General features: G+C 46.7%; 1 protein-coding gene across 1 annotated transcript in view; it reads left to right on the forward strand.

Moving 5' to 3' along the window:
- The window catches only part of LOC106570003 (glutamate receptor ionotropic, NMDA 2D), a 57,680-nt gene extending 34,532 nt beyond the window's left edge, over positions 1-23,148 (forward strand). Inside the window, exons 6-14 of the mRNA XM_014141846.2 lie at positions 3,006-3,214; positions 4,549-4,717; positions 5,254-5,407; positions 8,148-8,273; positions 8,520-8,749; positions 9,443-9,603; positions 10,148-10,335; positions 12,868-13,100; positions 17,475-23,148. Coding sequence (XP_013997321.2) covers positions 3,006-3,214; positions 4,549-4,717; positions 5,254-5,407; positions 8,148-8,273; positions 8,520-8,749; positions 9,443-9,603; positions 10,148-10,335; positions 12,868-13,100; positions 17,475-20,504 — 4,500 coding nt within the window. The 3' untranslated portion in view covers positions 20,505-23,148. The remainder of the gene's footprint in view (positions 1-3,005; positions 3,215-4,548; positions 4,718-5,253; positions 5,408-8,147; positions 8,274-8,519; positions 8,750-9,442; positions 9,604-10,147; positions 10,336-12,867; positions 13,101-17,474) is intronic.
- The last annotated feature ends 444 nt before the right edge of the window (positions 23,149-23,592 follow it).

Below are 23,592 nucleotides of genomic sequence, written 5' to 3' on the forward strand. Positions count from 1 at the left end.
GGAGAGATGAGGATTCCAGTGCCACCACCCCGCTGACCAGATGCTCTCGGGGTGTGCGAGAACACGTGGTCAGACGAGGAGAGAGCAGTAGGAGTAGCAGTGTTTTCTGTGGTAATCCATGTTTCCGTCAGCGCCAAGAAGTCGAGGGACTGGAGGGTAGCATAGGGTGAGATGAACTTTGCCTTGTTGGCCGCAGACCGGCAGTTCCAGAGGCTGCCAGAGACCTGGAACTCCACGTGGGTCGTGCGCGCTGGGACCACCAGGTTAGAGTGGCAGCGGCCACGCGATGTGAAGCGTTTGTATGGCCTGTGCAGAGAGGAGAGAACAAGGATAGACCGACACATAGTTGATAGGCTACAGGAGAGGCTACGCTAATGCAAAGGAGAAAATTTAACTAAACAACTGGGGAAGCGAGAGAGCAGGACCTCCCTCACTAACAATTCACTGAAACACTAAAATATAACTTTTCTAGCTACCACTAGAAATTAAAATTGGTGTAAACTACAGTGGTTCAATGTTTACAGGAATAGGCTCAAACTTAGTTTATTCCGCTAGATAACTTGGTACAGTATTCTTCCGTGAAAACCCACCTAGTGCACCGTGTGTTATGACGTCTTGCTAACTAGCTAACTAGCATGCTAGCATCCTATAACACACGGTTAGCACCAATACTTGGTAACAACAAGCTACCAATGGATCATTCGTGTCCGTGTCTAGTTCATAACGCAGAAGTAATTAAACGTTGGCTAGCTAACACAAAGTCAGTCCTGCTAGCTACACAAGTGGACTACACATGTCGAATGTTCAGAAAGTTAAGCTAACGTTGCAAAAATCTTATTGACTAAAAATGATACAGCTAGCTGGTAGGGTTAGCTAGCTAGCAGTGGGCGCGTTGTTGACTATGTTAGAGAATGTAGCTGGCTAGCTAACCTCGATAGTTACTCTGTACTACGCCTTTATCTTGATACAAAGACAGCAGATACAACTATGTAGCTAGCTAACAATACACTAATCAAATCGTTCCAATGTAATGTAATGAAATGTAATATAAGTTGGCTAGCTAGCTGTGGTGTTACCTGAAGAACCCTGAAGAAGAACTGAGGAAATGGTTCTCTGAAAGAACTCACTTGAATTAATTAGTGAATCACTTCAACACAGGTTGCGTTCACTTCTGGTTTTTATTTTTCCCCAGTATGCAGTCTCCAATGTAAGCTTGACCGCCGAGACACCTAAACACTCTCAAGTGTTTAGCACATGCCACACTTACCGCAAACCGACGCTGTGAACAAAAGAGAAATGTCCGTCGCACAAAGGTTTCATTTTTCCTCCTCACGATCCATATACAGTTGAAGTCGGAAGTTTACATACACTTAGGTTGGAGTCATTAAAACTCGTTTTTCAACCACTCCACAAATGTCTTGTTAACAAACTATAGTTTTGGCAAGTCGGTTAGGACATCTACTTTGTGCATGACACAAGTAATTTTTCCAACAATTGTTTACAGACAGATTATTTCACTTATAATTCACTGTGTCACAATTCCAGTGGGTCAGAAGTTTACATACACTAAGTTGATTGTGCCTTTAAACAGCTTGGAAAATTCCAGAAAATGATGGCTTTAGAAGTTTCTGATAGGCTTATTGACATAATTTGAGTCAATTGGAGGTGTACCTGTGGATGTATTTCAAGGCCTACCTTCAAACTCAGTGCCTCTTTGCTTGACATCATGGGAAAATCAAAAGAAATCAGCCAAGACATCAGAAAAAAAATTGTAGACCTCCACAAGTCTGGTTCAACCTTGGGAGCAATTTCCAAACGCCTGAAGGTACCACGTTCATCTGTACAAACAATAGTGCGCAAGTATAAACACCATGGGACCACGCAGCTGTCATACCGCTCAGGAAGAAGACGCGTTCTGTCTCCTAAAAATGAACGTACTTTGGTGCGAAAAGTGCAAATCAATCCCAGAACAACAGCAACGGACCTTGTGAAGATGCTGGAGGAAACAGGTACAAAAGTATCAATATCCACAGTATAACGAGTCCTATATCGACATAACGTGAAAGGCCGCTCAGCAAGGAAGAAGCCACTGCTCCAAAACTGCCATAAAAAAGCCAGACAACGGTTTGCAACTGCACATGGGGACAAAGATTGTAATTTTTTGAGAAATGTCCTCTGGTCTGAGGAAACAAAAATAGAACTGTTTGGCCATAATGACCATCGTTATGTTTGGAGGAAGAAGGGGGAGGCCTGCAAGCCGAAGAACACCATCCCAACCGTGAAGCACGGGGTGGCAGCATCATGTTGTGGGGGTGCTTTGCTGCAGGAGGGACTGGTGCACTTCACAAAATAGATGGCATCATGAGGCAGGAAAATTATGTGGATATATTGAAGCAACATCTCAAGACATCAGTCAGGAACTTAACGCTTGGTCGCAAATGGGTCTTCCAAATGAACAATGACCCCAAGCCTACTTCCAAAGTTGTGGCAAAATGACTTAAGGACAACAAAGTCAAGGTATTGGAGTGGCCATCACACACCCTCACCTCAATCCTATAGGACATTTGTGGGCAGAACTGAAAAAGTGTGTGCGAGCAAGGTGGCATACAAACCTGACTCAGTTACACCAGCTCTGTCAGGAAGAATGGGCCAAAATTCACACAACTTATTGTGGGAAGCTTGTGGAAGGCTACCTGAAACGTTTGACCGAAGTTAAACAATTAACGGCAATTCTACCAAATACTAATTGTGTATGTAAACTTCTGAACCAATGGGAATGTGATGAAAGATATGAAATCTGAAATAAATAATAATTTCTACTATTATTCTGACATTTCACATTCTTAAAATGAAGTGGCGATCCTAACTGACCTAAGAGGGAATTTTTTTCTAGGATTAAATGTCAGGAATTGTGAAAAACTGAGTTTAAATGTATTTGGCTAAGGTGTATGTAAACTTCTGACTTCAACTGTACTTCCTAAATGGCTCTAAATGATCTCCTGCAGGTTGGCACGTGGCAGAACGGTGTTCTGGATCTCATTATCCAGCCCTTTTCACGCTACGGCTCCTTCCTCAAGCCGCTGGATGACACCCAGCACCTCAAGGTTGTCACCCTGGAGGAGAGGCCCTTTGTCATTGTGGAGCCAGCCGACCCAGGCACCAACTCCTGCATCCGGGACTCGGTGCCCTGCAGACTACCACTCAACACCACCAAGTAAGGCCTGCTACTGGGGCAGATGTTTTACCATGACCTACCCTGGTCTAACCATGGAGATATTTAACTATGACTGACCATGATCTAACCATGCAGATATTTAACCATGACTGACCATGGTCTAACCATGCAGATGTTTTAACCATGACCAACATGTAACCAACATAGTTTAAATGTTGTAACTATCATAAGCGTAAAGGGTAATACAAAAATGATAATTGTGGTTGGCCATGTTGCTCCTCATTATTGATATAGTTTATTGAGAGTGTGTTTCAAGTACAATGTTTTACTCCACTCTACCTATGATGTCACATGGTTACATTCCCTCCCCTCAAGCCATTCAGGGAAAAGAATTGCAGGGAATTTGTAAAGATTTAGCAGCTGAATTGCAGTAAATAAGTAATAAACCCTTTAAACTTTTTAAAATGTCTCTATAATTGTCAAAGTAAATCTATGCCATGCGCCACAATGGTGCCCAGTGACCCTATGACATCATCAGCTTCATTGCTCTACTATAGATTTTGACAAACAGCTCCGGTAGAAATATACAAGGTAGAAATATACTTTGAAATTTAAAAAAAAACGTACATTTTTGGGATGCAGCGTAGTCTAACCAGTAACCACATGCTTTGCCAGTTTGTTTTATTTACATGCTGCTGTTTATTCTCTCTTGTCCTCTTTTATCAACTCTCACTCAGTGTTTCACAGTCTGTCCTGGTCTCTGGAGGTCTGTTTAGTGTGTTATGTGTTCCCAGCCTGTCTCTGATAAGAGGTCTGGTAACAAGGCCTGCTGAAAGTTCCATCAATTGTATTGGCTCAGGGAGATTGCCCAAGTTAATCAGACTGCTTTTAACATTCCATTGGAATCGCAACACCTGCTCTGACTGGTTGGTTATCATAGTGGGCATACAGGGAGGGACCACACGTTTGATATTTGCCCAGTTAAACTTCACTTTTGATATGTCATTAGGCTTTTTCTGTCGACATTCCTATTGTAAAGCTTCATGCTTGGAAAGAGTCCACGTATGTCCTGTTAAATCTCCTCGTCCCCTGCTGAGGGTAACCCACCTTGAAAAATGACAATTAATCCAGTTTTTATGCAGTCCTCCTCCTCTCCTGTCTGTCCTGATATGCCTCCCTTCTCTAAAACTGAGCAGTCCACCTACAGGCTGTATTGATCCAGCAACTACAGCTCTCGCTAATAATTCATACATTCCTCCTTGCCCTTCTGTGTCTCCCTTCTGTTTCTCTCTTTCCTCTGCCTCCTGTCTCTAACATCTCCCTCCCTGTCTTTCTCTCCTTCCTTCCCTCCCTCGCTCTATCTGTAACCACAGTGTGCCGGTGGATGAGAAATCATCGAAGCACTGCTGCAAAGGCTTCTGCATTGACGTCCTCAAGCGATTGGCCAAAATAGTGGGCTTCTCCTATGACCTCTACCTGGTGACCAATGGCAGACACGGGAAGAGGGGGAGTGATGGGCAGTGGAATGGCATGGTCGGGGAGGTCAGGGGTCATGTATTTCTTCTTCTCTCTTTCTTTTCATATTCAAAAAAACGTGTTCAAGGGGTGCCATGCAATTCCTCCTCAAAATCCCCTGAAAGTAAACGGGAGACAGAATGAGACCAAGAACTGTCAAGTAGATTAGTATTCCCATGGAGAAGTAACTCGGGAGTGTTTGGCGTGGAGTCTTGGGCAAATGCCTCGCTATTTCCAGGGAAGACAATCCCCCTCTGGGTGCCGGGATTAATACGGGTGGCTAACAGAGAAGAGATGGGGATGTGTCAACCCACATTCACAGTGACAGCACAGCTAAGGGTGTGGTGCTGTGTTTACACAGCCACCGGGTGGCTAGGCTCCTGCTACTACCAAGTGCAGGTGTCCCTTTTCCCCCACCGCGAGGCTCCTCAGTTGCACAACTCACTCTCGGATCTCATTAACGTAACCATTTTACTACTGAGACAGCTGGAAGTGAATGCCTGTGAACGTGAATGGGCCCATTTTTTTCTGTTCCTAACTGCAGTTCCCCTCCCGCCCACCAGGTGGTTTATAAACGGGCCGACATGGCCATTGGCTCCCTGACCGTCAACAAGGAGAGGTCAGAGGCTGTGGAGTTCTCCGTGCCCTTCGTGGAGACGGGTATCAGCGTCATGGTCTCCCGTAGCAACGGCACCGTCTCGCCGTCGGCCTTCCTTGGTGAGCAGGGCTTACTACGAGCTTATGAAGGGCTATGAAGGGCAAATTATGGGCTATGAAGGGCCTATGATGGGCTATGAAGAGTCTATTGTAACACACAGTACCTGACATACCCCAACCAATGTTATCCCCCATTAACAAGGAAAACCTTTATTTCTCCCTCTTGGTTTAGTGTCAAAGTTGTCAAGCACGGTTTCACAGGCTTCTCAAACAAAGGCCATAAAACCATCGATATTTTCATTTTTTCTTGTATTTTTCACTATAGCCTTTGGTGAAATTCACTATTCCAATGGGCTATGCCCCCCCCGATAATGAAGGGTGAAGATTTTTCAGAGTAAAATATGTCTCTAAGATAACACCTCTACATTTCAAATCGCGTTAGCATAATTCCAGACTTTTCCCAAGCATGTAGAGACAGAGGCTCAGTCTGCAGACAAGGCCGACATTTTAATCCTACAGCCATCGATTGAGACGTGATGGTACGTCTATATCTGCAGCCAGATCTTAGATAATACAGTGTGTAATGGCAGCTCATCAGATATGACTCAGTATTACACAGTAATCTGGCCATAGGAGGCGGCTGTGCTGTAAGTAAAACAAGCTCGTTCAGCCATCGACTCAAGTAGCACAGACTGGATGTGGTCTTAGTTTCAGACACTCAAACAGCACATACTGTATGTCGTTTTTCCCTCTGAATGATCCGTTTCAAACATGGATGTTTATCTATCTGTCAAGTAAGATTTAGTAGGCAATCCGGACATGTACTGTATCCAACCTGGAGTTTTTTTTTTACCCCAAGGCCATTTCGTCTGAAATCAAGGGTCACTGATTTGATTATAACCTAAGGGTCCTTGGCTTGGTCTTAGTATGTCTTAGCTGGCCTGATCCCAGAGTAATCTCTTGCCAAGAAAATCTTGGATCTTCAAGCCTGACCCTTTCTGTAAGGTCGTTTTCTTGAGACCATCAACCATTTTGTCAACCATCTTGGGTTTGACCTTAATTGTTTTGAGCTTGTAAGTTACTCTGTCTGACTCGAGTCAGACAGAATCTGAACCTCTAAAAATTATTTAAAGACAGTTCCTTATTCCACTTGTGTAATAACAAAAAACTCTTCATTTCATGTAACACAATATTACATGTAATTGCAGCATTACTTCACAGGTATCAAATCAACATCATGTTACCGCAAAACAACCCCTTTAAGATCCAGCTATCCCTACCTATGACACGAGTGTATTTGTTTGAGAATGGCTTTTTTGGAGAATTCCCTCCCCTTCCTCGCTGTGTTCTAATGTTGGATGCATTTGCAGTTTGTTTTGGTTGTGTTTCAGATTATTTTGTGGCCAATAGAAATTCATAGTAAATAATGTATTGTTTCATTTTGGAGTCACTTTTATTGTAAATAAGCATATAATGTTTCTTAACACTTCTACATTAATGTGGATGCTACCATGATTACAGATAATCCGGAATGAATCGTGAATAATGATGAGTGAGAAAGTTACAGAGGGTCAAAGACAATACCCCAAGACATGCTAACCTCTCACCATTACCAATAACAGGGGAGGTTAGCATGTCTTGGGGGTATGATCTTTGACCCTCTGTAACTTTCTCACTCATCATTATTCACGATTCATTCAGGATTATCTGTAATCATGGTAGCATCCACATTAATGTAGAAGTGTTTAGAAACATATTCTCTTCTTTTTTACAATAAAAGTGACTCCAAAATGGCACAATACATTATTTACCATTAATTTCTATTGGGCACAAAATAATCTGAAACAAAACCAAAATTAACTGCAAATGCATCCTACATGTTTGTAGAGTCACAAGCTTGATATAGTCATTGCGTTCTCAGAATATGGGACCAAAAACGAAACCTTTGACCACTCTATTAATAAGAATCTTTAGGGGTGTCAATAATTTAGACTCCTACCTTGTTGATATTTTTTTTGTATTACTTATTAAATAAAAGCTATTTCTCTGAGCAATTGTATTAGTATAAAATAATATAATTTCCCAATTTTTTGGATCGTACAATATAGCGCAGTTTTTGAATTATTTATTTTATACAGCCACTATTGCTGATCTTCTTCCAGGGTGTCAATAATTTCAGACCCCACTGTATATAGGGAATTATAGGGTACCTATTTTGACGATAATAAAATAAAATGTTATTACCGGTAGAATACAACAGGTTTCACCTTACAGTGAAATGCTTACTTACAAGCCCCCAACCAACAATGCAGTTTAAAAAATATGAATAAGAATAAGAAATAAAAGGAACAAGAGTAAAATAACAATAGCGAGACTATATACAGGGGGTACCGGTACAGAGTCAATGTGCGGGGGCACCGGTTAGTCGAAGTAATTTAGGTAATATTTACATGTACTGTAGGTAGAGTTATTAAAGTGACTATGCATAGATAATAAACAGAGAGTAGCAGCAGCATAAAAGAGGGGGTGGGCAATGCAAATAGTCTGGGTAGCCATTTCATTAGATGTTCAGAAGTCTTATGGCTTGTGGGTAGAAGCTGTTTAGAAGCTTCTTGGACCTAGACTTGGAGCTCTGGTACCGCTTGCCGTGTGGTAGCAGAGAGAACAGTCTATGACTAGGGTGGCTGGAGTCTTTGATCATTTTTAGGGCAATTTGGGATGCATCCCTAGCTTCATTCTAAGTAGCAAGCTAGTGAGAACCTTAGGACAGAACCCTTGTCTTTGTGATGTGATGTTTCAGAGCCGTACAGCCCAGCTGTGTGGGTGATGATGTTCGTCATGTGCCTGTCCGTGGTCGCCGTCACCGTCTTTATTTTCGAGTTCTTCAGCCCTGTTGGCTACAACCGCAGCCTGCAAAGTGCAAAGAGTAAGTCATTTATTACAGTATGGTCATTATTATTTCAGGTTATCACCATTGAAGCAATTTAAGTGGTCGTGATGAGTTATATGCCATTGTGAGTACCCTGGGGATATTTATTTTCCATTCAATGTCCATTTCTCTCTCTCTCTCTCTCTCTCTCTCTCTCTCTCTCCTCTCTCTCTCTCTCTCTTTCTTTCTCACTGTCTCTCCCACTCCCCCCTCTGTCTGTCCCCCTTATCTCTCTCTATCCAGAGACAGGGGGCTCTAAATTCACCATAGGGAAGTCTATCTGGCTGCTGTGGGCTCTGGTCTTCAATAACTCAGTGCCCGTGGAGAACCCCAGAGGAACCACTAGTAAGATCATGGTGCTGGTGTGGGCCTTCTTCGCTGTCATCTTCCTGGCCTCCTACACGGCCAACCTTGCAGCCTTCATGATCCAGGAGGAGTACATCGACACTGTGTCTGGTCTCAGCGACAAGAAGGTGTGTGAGTGAGGAGGCCGTTCTGATCCAAGGCCAGGATGGCCATAATGTCTGTTTCCATACCACAGCGGTGCCTCAATTCTTCACACTTGCACATTACCTGTCTATGGATTGGCATTGGATGGAGGGAGTCTCCATTATTGTTAATCCATGACAGGAATGTGCAAGTGCATGCTTCAGGAGAAGGGTGGAGAATCAGGGTAGCGCCTGGAAGTCAATAAAAGTAGACGTTTTTTGTTGTGCTGAAGGTTGGTCTAGTGGTAATTCTGCTGCCACCTTCAGACAATTTATGCATTGATCCATCTCTAACTTTCATCCCTCTCAATTCTCTCCCTTTCTGAAGATCTCTGTACTAAGAATTCTCTTGGGGGGGAAATAGAAGAAGCCTTTTTACATGAGCTCTAAGGACGTTGGGTGGGCACTGGACAGCACAGGCAAAAATCACAGTAACATCTCAAAAGATAGACGCTCAACTTGCTGAGTTGGTGTTGGAGATTTGAGCCGCAATCTTTTCAAATGTTCTCGCATTTTGGCAGCTCTTTCATTTCATGACACGTTGCTTGAGGTATTGTCCACCTGTCCAACTTCCTTAGATCTCTCTGCATGCATTATTTACGATGTAATGTACTCATGTCACTCAACTTTTACCCTGAATCCCCACATCAACCCCTAGTTCCTCCTCTATCTCCTCAGTTCCAGCAGCCCACTGAGCAGTACCCCCCGCTACGATTTGGCACCGTCCCCAACGGGAGCACAGAGGAGAACATCCGCAGCAACTACGCCAACATGCACAACTTCATGATCCGCAACAACCAGAAGGGTGTGGAGGAGGCCATCGACAACCTCAAGACTGGGTCAGTTTGTGTGTTTGTGAAGATGACATCCCTTTCATTTCATTGCATTCAACCAGGGCCATGTTCATTAGGCACCAAACAGAAAGAAAACAGACTGAAACAGGGAGGGACTACTTAGACTTGTCCAATAAGAAACGCACATTTTCTTTTTCCATTGCATTTATTTTTCCCGTTATGTGCCCAAATGAACACAACCCAGCATAGCAACCTCTTAGCAACAATTATCTCCCTGGGATGTCCTGTCGTACTGTACTGTATGTGTGTTTGTCTCTCTGCTGGTGTCTAGTGCAAAATATGGATTCTGCTTACATTAGACAAAACATACATAAACCTATGTTGGAAGCATGAGGGTAGTTATAAGAAATTGTGCGCCTCATGCAGAGGAAAGACAATCACTTCCCCCAGACGACTTGACCACTAGCAGCTTATTCCTCACCCGGACTTGACGTACCGTGTTATTAAACCTCACATGATGCATTCTCACTTATCATCTCACTCTCATCCCCTCTTCTCTCCCCTCTCTCTCTCCCTCCCTCCCCTTCAGCAAACTAGATGCCTTCATCTATGATGCGGCTGTGCTAAACTACATGGCGCGGAAGGACGAGGGCTGTAAGGTGATGACCATTGGCTCGGGCAAGGTGTTCGCCACCACGGGTTACGGCATTGCCCTGCATAAGAACACCCGCTGGAAACGCCCTGTGGACTTGGCCCTACTGCAGCTGGTGGGAGACGGTGAGGAGAGAAAGAGGAGTGGGGGAGAGATGGACGAGGGAGCGAGGGATTGGGGACAGGCAGGAGAAGTTGATAAATGTGCTGGCTTGTTAGTGGCGGGCTGGCAGCATCAATCTGTGTCTCTGCTTTTGGTGGTGGATTGAAGTGAGAAAAAAAAAAACACTTTCCTGCAGTACTTACTGCTTAATTCAGTTGAATGCTGTACGTATTCACGGTTTTACAGTTTGTCCTACATACTGTACATTTTACAGTAGACCTACGGGTAATTGCCAAAATAAAGGAAACACCCACATAAAGTGTCTTAATAGGGCATTGAGCCACCAGGGCGTTGGGCCACTGTTGGGCCACCAACAGCTTCAATGCACCATGATCATACATTCTACAAGTGTCTGGAACTCTATTGAAGGGATGAGACACCATTCTTCCACGAGAAATTCCATAATTTGGTGTTTTGTTGATGGTGGAGGAAAACTCTGTCTCAGGCGCCGCTCCAGAATCTCCCATGAGTGTTAAATTGGGTCGAGATCTGGTCTGAGACGGCCATGGCATATGGTTTACATCGTTTTCATGCTCATCAAACCATTCAGTGACCACTCGTACCCTGTGGATGGGGACATTGTCATCCTATGGGGGCATAGCCATGGTAGCCAAAATAATGGTCTGCCCAGCATTTTTATACATGACCCTAAGCATGATGGGATTTGAATTGCTTAATTAATTCAGGAACGACACCTGTGTGGAAGCACCTGCTTTCAATATACTTTGTATCCCTCATTTACTCAAGAGTTTCCGTTATTTTGGCAGTTACCTGTCTGTTTTACAGTGGGCCTACACACTCTGTTTTATAGGAGGCTTACCGTACTGTAAGACAGTAAATTCATGTTGAATGTTGGATTTATTATGGGTGGTTGTGACCCAGATTAAGCATTAACATGGACTGCAACGGTGATTCTCTAGTTAACTTTTAGTGCATGAGAACTGTAGGCCTAATCTGGGTCTGTGCAACCACCCCAGAATGTTTCACTAATCATCACATTTATACGAGGTCTTAAAGATTCCATACATGTATTCTCCAGTACTGTATCATACTTTGTATTGTTAATGTTACAATTGGTATTCCTATTATGGGATTTTTTCTTTCTATTACATCTTTTTTTATCCTGTCACTCAATTGCTCTGGTTCTGAGATTTAAAAGGTTGGGTTATTCCTTCCCTAATGCCGAGGATGTTGCAGCGCCGTCTCAGTTCAGCGGTCTTTGTAAAGATCTCAAAGTGGCTTTATGAAGCCCTGAGTTCAGGCTGCTGTCGTGATTTAGGATTGAATGTGAAAGCGACTGGGGGACAGAGGTGCTTATTGAAATATGATGAATGAGATTAGGAGTCTGCCACAGTTTATGATCATGCAAATTAGAATCCATTGTTGAAAACACAATTGGCAGTTAAGTATAGTGATTTTCATGAACCAACATTTGCACTTCACTTTTCCCCCCTACTAGCACTGACTTTGCTGATAGCTACTTTATTGAGGAAGAATGTACTTACTCTGACTGAGATATGTGGTTGTCTCACCCAGCTATTTTAAAATGGTTTGCTCTAACTGTAAATCACCCCGCATAAGAGTGTCTGATAAATGACTCAAATGTAAATGTAAAAATGTAATCAGACAGATCACTAACTCTCTGACTGTGAATTCTTAGTTACACATTCTTGGAAGAATATTTTTGTTTGGTAGAATCCTTTTTATTGAGTTTTATTGGACTGGATTATGACATTCCAGTCAACATGGTTAATTCCTGTTTTTCTAATCCATGTACCTTGGGCTTTACAATTGGGTGTCCCACAAGGGGAAATGAACCTAAGGTTAATATAGTTGAATGTTTCAGTGTTATAATGAACAGGGATTTTGAAACTTCCTTTAAGTAGCTCATCTTGCAATGCGGAGGGCTTTAGCTCACAGATGTGGCTGTCATTTCAATGCACATTATCTGCTCTCCACTGAGTACAAACTCTGGGTTTTCTTTCATTATTCCTTGACAGTGTAACAGTTGTTTTTGATAAGGTACTAATGATTAGTGCCGGGAGTCCTATCAGTGTCCGCTACCTTTCATCTTGAAGCACTGTCGGGGTCACTCTTAGCATGGGACATTCTGTATCCTGGCCATTTCAGACCTCCATCAAAGCTGTGCAGCTTCTCTCTCTCCTCCTCTCTCTCCTCCTCTCTCTCCCCCTGTCTCTCTCCTTGTCTCTCTCCTTGTCTCTCTCCTTGTCTCTCTCCCTGTCTCTCTCCCTGTCTCTCTCTCTGTCTGTCTCTCTGTCTGTCTCTGTCTCTCTGCCTCTCTCTCTGCCTCTCTCTCTGCCTCTCCCTCTCCCTCTCTCTCTCTCTCTCTCATTCTCGCTTCACCCCCCGCCATACAACATCTCTCCCAGCTCCCCCCTTTCAGGTATAAAACACTGCTTGTCACATAACAAAGGCAGATAACACCTTCTCGTTGTTTTTTATTTGCCTCCCGGCCCCTCTTCTCCCCCCGCCAGATGAGATCGACATGCTTGAGCGCCTGTGGCTCTCTGGGATCTGTCACAACGACAAGATTGAGGTGATGAGCTCCAAGTTGGACATCGACAACATGGCGGGCGTCTTCTACATGCTGCTGGTGGCCATGGGGCTCAGTCTGCTGGTGTTCTCCTGGGAGCACCTGGTGTACTGGAAGATCAGGCAATGCCTGGGCCACTCCGGGGGCATGGACTTCCTTCTGGCCCTCAGCAGGGTGAGTCACTGACTGGTGGTGGTGGTACTGATGCCCCCTTGTGGTGGTAGTGGTGGTAGTGGTGATGGTAGTGGTGACGGTAGTGGTGGTGATACCCCTGCTGGTGGTAGTGGTGGTAGTGGTGGTGGTGATACCCCTGCTGGGGGTAGTGGTGGTAGTGGTGATGGTAGTAGTGGTGGTGATACCCCTGCTGGTGGTAGTGGTGGTGATACTCCTGCTGGTGGTAATGGTGGTAGTGGTGGTGGTGATACCCCTGCTGGTGGTAGTGGTGGTGATACCCTTGCTGGTGGTAGTGGTGGTACCCCTTCTGGTGGTAGTGTTGGTAGTGGTGGTGGTGGTGATGGTGATACCCCTGCTGGTGGTAGTGGTGGAAGTGGTGGTAATGGTGGTGGTGATATCCCTGCTGGTAGTGGTGGTGGTGGTGATACCCCTGCTGGTGGTAGGGGTGGTAGTGGTGGTGGAGGTGGTGATACCCCTGCTGGTGGTAGTGGTGGTAGTGGTGGTGGTAGTGGTGATGGTAGTAGCGGTGGTGATACCCCTGCTGGTGGTGGTGGTGGTAATACTCCTGCTGGTGGTAGTGGTGATGGTAGTGGGGGTGGTGAAACCCCTGCTGGGGGTAGTGGTGGTGGTGATACCCCTGCTGGGGGTAGTGGTGGTAGTGGTGGTAGTGGTGGTGGTGATACCCCTGCTGGGGGTAGTGGTGGTAGTGGTGGTGGTGGTGATACCCTTGCTGGTGGTAGTGGTGGTAGTGGTAATGGTGATACCCCTTCTGGTGGTAGTGGTGGTGATGGTGATACCCCTGCTGGTGGTAGTGGTGGAAGTGGTGGTAATGGTGGTGGTGATACCCCTGCTGGTAGTGGTGGTGGTGATACCCCTGCTGGTGGTAGGGGTGGTAATGGTGGTAGTGGTGTTGGTGATACCCCTGCTGGGGGTAGTGGTGGTAGTGGTGGTGGTAGTGGTGATGGTAGTAGTGGTGGTGATACCCCTGCTGGGGGTAGTAGTAGTGGTGGTGATACCCCTGCTGGTGGTAGTAGTAGTGGTGGTGATACCCCTGCTGGGGGTAGTGGTGGTGGTGGTGGTGGTGATACCCCTGCTTGTGGTGGTAGTGGTGGTGGTGATACTCCTGCTGGTGGTAATGGTGGTAGTGGTGATGGTAGTGGTGGTACCCCTGCTGGTGGTAGTGGTGGTAGTGGTGATGGTAGTAGTGGTGGTGATACCCCTGCTGGTTGTAGTGGTGGTGGTGATACTCCTGCTGGTGGTAGTGGTGTTAGTGGTGATGGTAGTAGTGGTGGTGATACCCCTGCTGGGGGTAGTGGTGGTGGTGGTGGAGGTGGTGGTGGTGGTGATACCCATGCTGGTGGTAGTGGTGGTAGTGGTGGTAGTGGTGATGGTAGTAGTGGTGGTGATACCCCTGCTGGTGGTGGTGGTGGTGGTACCCCTGCTGGTGGTAGTGGTGGTGGTGGTGATACCCCTGCTGGTGGTAGTGGTGATGGTAGTAGTGGTGGTGATACCCCTGCTGGGGGTAGTGGTGGTAGTGGTGGTAGTGGTGGTACCCCTGCTGGTGGTAGTGGTGGTGGTGGTGATACCCCTGCTGGTGGTAGTGGTGGTAGTGGTGATGGTAGTAGTGGTGGTGGTGATACCCCTGCTGGGGGTAGTGGTGGTAGTGGTGGTGGTGGTGGTGGTGATACCCTTGCTGTTGGTAGTGGTGGTAGTGGTAGTGGTGGTACCCCTGCTGGTGGTAGTGGTGGTGGTGGTGGTGGTGATATTCCTGCTGGTGGTAGTAGTGGTGGTGGTGATACCCTTGCTGGGGGTAGTGGTGGTAGTGGTGGGTTGATTCTGGGTCCAGTCGGGTTTGGAGGAATGCCGTTTGGAATTGGAGCTGCTCCCGAAACGTTGACAGTGTTGTGGTGGTAGTGGTGATACCCCTGCTGTTGGTAGTGGTGATGGTAGTGGTGGTGGTGATACACCTGCTGGGGGTAGTGGTGGTAGTGGTGGTGGTGATACCCCTGCTGGTGGTAGTGATGGTAGTGGTGGTGGTGATACCCCTGCTGGTGGTGGTGGTTTATGTGGTGGTGATACTCCTGCTGGTGGTAGTGGTGGTGGTGATACCCCTGCTGGTGGTAGTGGTGATGGTATTGGTGATGGTGATACCCCTGCTGGTGGTGGTGTTAGTGGTGGTGGTGGTGATACTCCTGCTGGTGGTAGTGGTGATGTGGTGGTGGTGATACCCCTGCTGGGGGTAGTGGTGGTAGTGGTGATGTTAGTGGTGGTGGTGATACCCCTGCTGGGGGTAGCGGTGGTGGTCATACCCCTGCTGGTGGTAGTGGTGGTAGTGGTGATGGTAGTGGTGGTGGTGATACCTCTGCTGGGGGTAGTGGTAGTAGTGGTGATGGTGGTGGTGATACCCCTGCTGGTGTTGGTAATGGTGGTAGTGGTGATGGTAGTGGTGGTGGTGATACCCCTGCTGGTGGTGGTGGTGGTGGTGATACTCCTGCTGGTGGTGGTGGTGACGGTAGTGGTGGTGGTGGTGATACCCCTGCTGGTGGTGGTAGTGGTGATGGTAGTGGTGGTGGTGATACCCCTGCTGGTGGTAGTGGTGGTGGTGATACGCCTGCTGGTGGTAGTGGTGGTGATGGTATTGGTGGTGGTGATACCCCTGATGGTGGTAGTGGTGGTGGTGGTGATACTCCTGCTTGTGGTAGTGGTGGTAGTGGTTGCGGTGATACTCCTGCTGGTGGTAGGGGTGGTGGTGATACCCCTGCTGGTGGTAGTGGTTGTGGTGATACTCCTGTTGGTGGTGGTGGTGATACCCCTGCTGGTGGAAGTGGTGGTAGTTGTGATACCCCTGCTGGTGGTAGTGGTGGTGGTGATACCCCTGCTGGAGGTAGTGGTGGTAGTGGTGATGGTAGTAGTGGTGGTGATACCCCTGCTGGTGGTAGTGGTGGTGGTGGTGATACACCTGCTGGGGGTAGTGATGGTAGTGGCGGTGGTTATACCCCTGCTGGTGGTAGTGGTGGTAGTTGTGAAACCCCTGCTGGTGGTAGTGGTGGTGGTAGTGGTGGTGGTGATACACCTGCTGGTTGTAGTGGTGGTTTTGGTAGTGGTGGTAGTGGTGGTGGTGATACCCCTGCTGGGGGTAGTGGTGGTAGTGGTGATGGTAGTGATACCTCTGGTAGTGGTAGTGGTGGTAGTGATACCCCTGGTGGTGGTAGTGGTGATAGTGGTAATGGTAGTGGTGGTAGTGATACCCCTGGTGGTGGTAGTGGTGATGGTCGTGGTAGTAGTGATGCCTCTTAGTGGTGGTAGTGGTGCTAGTGGTGGTAGTGATGCCTCCTGGTAGTGGCGGAAGGGAAAGGGCTTGGTGCATTAATACATCACAGTCTGTTTAGGCAGTACTATTCAGAAGGTAGGTCCTTGTATCAAAATATTTACGTACACGGTGACCTCGTTTTAAGGTGACCTAGTCAAAATTGAGCCACATTTTCTCTCAGATTTCAGATGACATTGTGTAACGTCAAGTGTTTTCGTACTAGTGCGTTCTACGTTGGTGTTCCGGGATGTCCGACCATGACTTTCACAGAATGTTGATTCATGTGCTCAATGGGCTATGTTGATTCATGTCCATCAGATTTGTGTCCATCTGATTAGTGCGATGACTCTCGTTTTCCATTAAGATGTATTGGTTTTGAATGAATCAGGTGATAAAGCTGTTATGATTTACATGGCCCCGCCATTCAACGCACTTAATCGATAATTGCTGCATATCAGTCTTTTAAAGCAGTAAATTACTTAGTATTAGACATGTATTAGACCTGTCACAAGTTCCTCTTCCACCCTCATTAGTATTTTGTGGTCAGTTTCCACCTCTCCCAGAGTACAGAGTAGAGATATTGCCTAGAGCAGCATCCGCCATATTCATGGCATGTCACATTTTATGCTGGAGGGGAGAGAAAGGACAGATTATTCAATCAATCAATCAAATGTATTTATAAAGCCGTTTCTACATCAGCAGATGTCACAAAGTGCTTATTCTTTTTTTAAAGAGTCAGTTGTGACTTACTGTTTGAGCAGTGCAGTGGGAGCTTCACAGTACACAGCACACTAGGTGGTAGTTTAAAAAGATAAATTGAACTGAAGCTTGAGTGCACCATAAATGCAGACACTGAGGTAAGTGTATTCAGTCTTCTATGGGGACACATTTCTGATACATTTCTGCCACAACATATGTACAAATGTAACCTAGTTTTACGAGACTTACTAAAGTCACATGTTTTTAAGCGACTTTCATAAGTATCAATATTCTCATCAAGGGATACTGGGATGTGTAGTTTGCTAGCTGTATCCTAATTAGCTTTCCCTTCTCTCTCTACCCAGGGTATGTACAGTTGCTGCAAGTTTAAAGATGAAACCATCTCTGGAGGCCTAAAAAATACACTTCCCCTATATCATAGTGTTCCCACAATGCCGCCTCCACCCCAATCCCACATCTCCGCGGCTGTAACCTGTAACACTACCCTTGCTATGGTGCAGCAGCAGCAGATGCATCAGCAGCAGCAACAACCGCAAGCATACAGCATGCTTCCTGCTGCATCTCCTCCAACTACTGGGCACTCTGCAATGGCCATTGGGCCATCAAACAGTCCCCTTATGGAGGGTCCTATGCCGTGCTCCACTTTTCTGCCTCGTCATGACCGCAGATTGGCTGTTGTAGACCGCTGGAACCGTCCCAAGCCCAGCACGGACAAACCTATTGGTGGCAGCGGTGGGATCCCAGACATGGCACAGTTTCAACAGGGCTTGCCCCCTCATTGGGCTGGGGGAGCCGGTGGAGGGGACGGGGGCCTGGATGAATACAAGCGATACTATGGCCCGATCGATCCAGAGGGCTTAGGGGCAAATGCTGACCCACAAACAGGTGGCTCTCAGACCCCCAAAATGAACCAGAGGGGAACAAAGTCCTCAGGAATGCCACGGCTACCTTCTAAAGGACCGCCCCCTTGGCACTTCATGTCCAAGCACCCTCTACCGCTCCCCTCACCCCCACATCGGCCGCTATTTTGGAGAAGAGGCAGCCTCCCTAAAAGAAAGGGCTCCGGGGGGCCTCTGTATGAGAACATCCTCCCCCTGGGGAGAAGAGGGGGAGGGCGGTACGGCGCAAGGGATGGAGGTGGCAGGCGAAGCCGTCGCCCTCCCCCACTCCCTTTGCCTGTCCCTGTCTCGTCCCCTGCCCACACTACCCCTACCACTCCCTCTCACTCCGCCCTCTACACCTCGAGTTCCTGCTCCTCCACCTCATCCAGTTCATCTTCGTCCTCATCCTCCGTCTCCCTCTCACGCTCCAACTCACCCTCATCCTCCAACACCTCATACACATCGTCCCAGAGTTTTAAGTACAGGGCTGGCAGTAGAGATGTCGAGGACATCTATGACTCTGATGAGCTGACAGAGGAGTCTAGCCTCCTGCTAGTACGGAGAAAGGGCAAATCCCGACGCATGTCCTCTCGCTCACTGCCTTGCAGTCCACCCCCTCCGCCTGTGCCACCCCGCAAGCCTCGTCTACAGTATGAGAGAGAGAGGGCAGGGAGCCAGCTAGCCCAGCTGCAGGAGTGGTGGGCCTCCTGGGGCGAGAGAGAAAGACGTAGAGGAACAGGAACCAGGGCTGAGGGGAAGGAGGAGAAACGGCATCACAAAGAGAGCGAAAGGGAGAGAAAGAGGAGGAAGAAAGGGCGGAAGAAAAAAAAGAGAGAGGAGAAGGAGAGAGAACGGGAGCGCAAGCGGCGTAAAGTGAAGAAGAAGAGGAAGAAAGAGGAGAAGGTGAAGAGAAGAGACCGGGGCAAGCGATCAGAGCACGAGGGAGATGGTGAGCAGAGAGGGCACCTCAAAGCGATAACGCAAGAGGCCTACTCTTCCTACCCTGCTCCGAGGCGTGACTCCATGCGGAAAAAGAGTGAAAGTTCTATCAGAAGTTACGGATGGGATATTCCAAGGGATGAAGAGAGGAGAGAGAGAGAGGATAAGGAAAGAGATGATGGAGACGACACTAGAGGCAAGGAAAGGAACAGAAGTCCTCACTCTCGCCACAGGCATGCAGATAGGCCTTCAAGTTCCAGCAAGCAGTACCAGAGCTCCAGTAAACCCTCAACCTCTGTCAAATTCTGGGGAGCGGGAAACCCATCCTCAGAGACTCCTTCATCTGCATTTCTACCACTGATCCCTTTCTCATCCAGGCGCAGGAGTAAGGGTTCAGATAGAGAGGCCCTAGGAAAAGAAGGGGAGAAGCGCCCCTTGTTGGGCATGAACGAAAGAGTAGAGGTTCACTCCAAAGAAGGTCTGTCGTTTCATGAGTGGGATTCCGAAGATGAGGATGACGATTCCAAGGAGCAAAGGAGAAAAGTGGAGCAAGAGACGAGACACGAAAGAAGAAGAAGGACCGCATCAGAGTCCGAAAGGGAACGCGATAAGGTTGTGGGCATCTATTCCGACGACGACGGCTCCTCGGGAGAATTCGGAAAGTTCGAAAGGTACTGGGATGGTCATGAGGGTAGGGCAGTTGGGGGCATAGGAGGGGGAGGTTGGTTTTTCGGCACTTATCCCGCCAGAGAAAAAGCTGGCAGCATAAACAGTAGGGATGACTCGTTACTGAGGCATGGGGAGGGATGGGGGGGAGCAGGTGTAGCAGGGGAAGGTGGCTGGGGATCAGGTGGAGCCTGGGGTTCAAGGAGGATAGGTGGTACACAGTGGCCTCCACCTCCATTGACACCACCAGCTCCTCGAAGATACTGGTCCGTGGACAAGCTTCCCGTGAAGGAGGAGAAGAAAGGGAAAAGGAAGGACAAAGGGCGCGGTGATGTGGCTTGCAACTGCCAATCTGCCCTCGAGCATCAACACGCTCACTCTAAATGGGCCAAGGTGAGCTCTCGTAGCCAGGAGGAGCTATTTCTACACTGTCAACGTTTCGGGAGCAGCTCCAATTCCAAACGGCATTCCTCCAAACCCGATCGGACCCAGAATCAACCCAAATCGGGAAGCCAGTCCAACCTCAGCATCCAGCGAACACAGCGGACGGACCGCATTCGGCAGTCCTCTACATCGCAAGCCCTCATCCCTTCCCTCCCTCCACCAACACTCCCAGCCCTTCCTGCCCCTTCTTCTGCATCCCATCCCATCCACGTTCCTCTTCCCACCTCATCCTCTTCGGTCTCATCTCCCTCTGTAGTATCCTCCATCCCAGGCGCCCCCCAGCCGTCTTCTATGGCTTCTGCTAGTGCCAAACTCCTGTACCAGAGACTGCGCTCAGTGCCCCAGCCCCAAAGGTTACAGTCACCTCACCTGCCCCTCAAGTCCAAGAGCCTCTGCTCACGGAGGGGGTCCGCACACTTCTCCAGTGTGGAGAGTCAGGTGTGAGGCGAATCATAGACACCTACCTGGGTAGGAACCGCTGACCTATTCAGAAACCTTGGGTCATGACTGTGTGGCAACAGCAGTCCTGTAACTCAGCCCCCTACAACTCTTGCACAACCCCCATTGTCCAGTGAGAGGGAGTGCACAGCAATGTCATGTTTACTGGGGCTCTCTTCATTCCGGTCAGAGTATCTGAAAGACTACATGTGTTGTTGGTTCAATGAAATTGGTGTCCGAAGTGGGATCTCAGAAATGGGGCCATCCTCCTGACACAGCGTGTCTTTGGGTCTTGAAGTGAAGTGGTTATTATTGTCAAATTATATTTGCTCTTGAGGGCTCAGGTACTCATTCATAGACCTCCCTACTGAGGGCTCCAATGCAGAAACATTTTATTTACATCCCTTAACATTAACCCCTAACTTTCCTTTAACTTTCACAGAACTGTGAAGTCTGGGGTCATGTATGTTCTATATTTCACTTTTAGGGAGAATAGAATAGCAGCTATAGCCCTCTCTGTTTTCCCCATTCACCCTCTCAAACTCATATTTGATATTCTGTGTGTCTGTGTTTTACTGTGTTTGTATTCTTGACAACAGGGTAAGTCGACTGTGACTGATCTTACACTGTGCCAAACTTCAGTGGAGCTTACATACAATGCTGTTTCATTTATACCACAGGTACTCCCCCATTCATGTCCCTCTTGAGCAATACATTACCTGCACACCAACAGTTCATGCATTTTATATTTTAAAAAGGTTAGTTTACTATATGTGTTATTATAATATGAGACAAATGTATTAATTATGACAAAATGTAAGCACTGTGCTGTACTATACTGGGTACAGGCGAAACGTTTTTCAACTACCTAACGTCATTGGCAGCCTTTCCCCCCCATAAGACAGAATGTAGCCTTGACCTAGTCTGCTGCAACTATGAAGACACTTTAAGATTGTAGCATTTTGGGGGGGGGCACCATGTGGAAAACCATTGGGTAAATGCTAGATGGAATTGTCGGACATGTGGCCGCACAGATGGTCAGAATGAATTCTCTGTGTCCCAGTAATGATGTCAACATGATAGGTGCCTAAAAGATGCTACCAGAGATGCGTTTGTAAATCTGTAATCAAGAGCTAGCTTATTTATAGCAATTTGACTGCAAAGCTGATACCTGCATAGTCAGATGTACTTTCAAATCAGCCCATTATCCACCCACCTTTAGCATTAGCATAAGCAACAGGAAGTTGAGTAGCGGAGAGTGAATACTGTTACGACTTTTTGTGCATGTTGTCAGTAACCCACAAGGCTAGTTCCATCTTCTCCATGTAGTCTGTTCGGCTCATTCGTCTGTCTGCGACTGCATCTGAGCCATACTTCAGCTGAAGAAAAAAAGTGAACACAAAATTGTGTCGTGTAAAGTTTTGTCTGCATTTCTTTGAATATCTAGATGTATATCACATATATATTTGTGGAGTTGGGTAGCATTAGATCAATTATTGTTCAGCATCTTGATATGAGGATATTGTTTGTCATTCCAGTGCCATTTGATAAGATATGAAGGAAAAATTCACCCACAACTGGGAGTGCTCGCTGTTGCTAATAGTATAGTTTTTCATTCTTAAAACCTGGCTAACCCAAGAGCTATAGGAACACAATGGAAGCAGTGCTTTGCTTGTTACAATCAACAGCTTACAAGAATCCAATGACGAGGCTAACCGTGGGCGAAATGTTACCTGCCAAGGTATTTGTACCACAAATTAATTGAAATATCTGCCCCTTATGTCTATTTGTTGTGTTGATGAGTGTCTGCAATTGTAAAATGTTCTTTTTTTTAAAATATAAAGTATCGGTGAATATTTATTTCATCTCAATAATAGCATATCTATATATAGTAATATATTTCAAAGGTAAGATATTATACGTTAAGTTTGTCTGCTAAATTGATAGTATTATCTAGGAAGCTGTATTTTTGCCTGTCCTCAAAACCCAGTGAAATCAGAGACCAGTACTTAACTATGTTCTTACTGACCATCAACCACGATCAGTTAACAATGATATTTGCGATGTGACTGAGGTGTGTGTCTGACGACCGTGTCACTGTAGTAGTGTGAGTATGGGCCTTGACTGTAACACGTTATTAATAACTATTGGATTATAAGGTTTTTTACCAGGGCATAGCCTGTCCAACAACATGACCTTCTGGTGAGATACTGGGGCCTGGATTCCAACTGGACCAATGTGTTGACGTGTACAGCGACTTCTTTACACACAATATAGCCTAGCCGGCATCAAAAGGCTTTTTTGCATCATGCAGCAGTATACTATCCATAGTGAGCCATACCAGGACTGTGGTGTGTGCTTTCATTCTGCAAAGCTGCATCTGTCGTGCTGAACTAAACAAAAACACACTGTGTTCCTCCATAATAATCCCCACTGTAGCGCCCCTTCCAGCGCTGTCTCTGTTCGCTAACCCTGCGCGGTTTTTACTCCACACTGTGTCCAGACGGACTTGCACTGCGTCACTGTGTGAGAATCAATGTGCCATACTGGAGCAGAACACAGTGGTCATGTTGGACTGCCGCACCACTGGAAAGACGATACTGTGCTGTACTGCAAGCAGAACAGAATAAAAATAATTTTCATATTAAAACCTGTTCCGTCTGTTTCGATTTGTCTTTGTGTCGGCGTCAGAGGAGCGGATGCGGGTGGGATGATTGGGAAAGCGTGGAGAGAGAAAGTTATCTGTTCACATATCTCCACGAGTTGTGCAGAACACAGTCTATCCTTAGAAAAGTACAATGTTTTATCACAGCAAGGGACACCTTAATGGAGGCATTATAGATAGGTGTTCTCATTCACACACACAGATGCACCACATGAAAATGGTTTGCGTCCAGTTCAATTCTTTTACAAGTCATTTGTCATATGCACAGGAACACGCACGCAGTGTACACATTACAATGAAATGCTTACTTGCAGGTTCACCTCTCAACAATGCAACAACAATAAGAATAGAACTGTGGCAAATTGAAACGGAGGTCCAAAGTGTTGACTGAAATGTGTTTTTACTATGTACCAGCCCTGGACTATACAC

Source organism: Salmo salar, chromosome ssa14 (assembly GCF_905237065.1).
Source record: "Salmo salar chromosome ssa14, Ssal_v3.1, whole genome shotgun sequence".
Classification (NCBI taxonomy): Eukaryota; Metazoa; Chordata; class Actinopteri; order Salmoniformes; family Salmonidae; genus Salmo; species Salmo salar.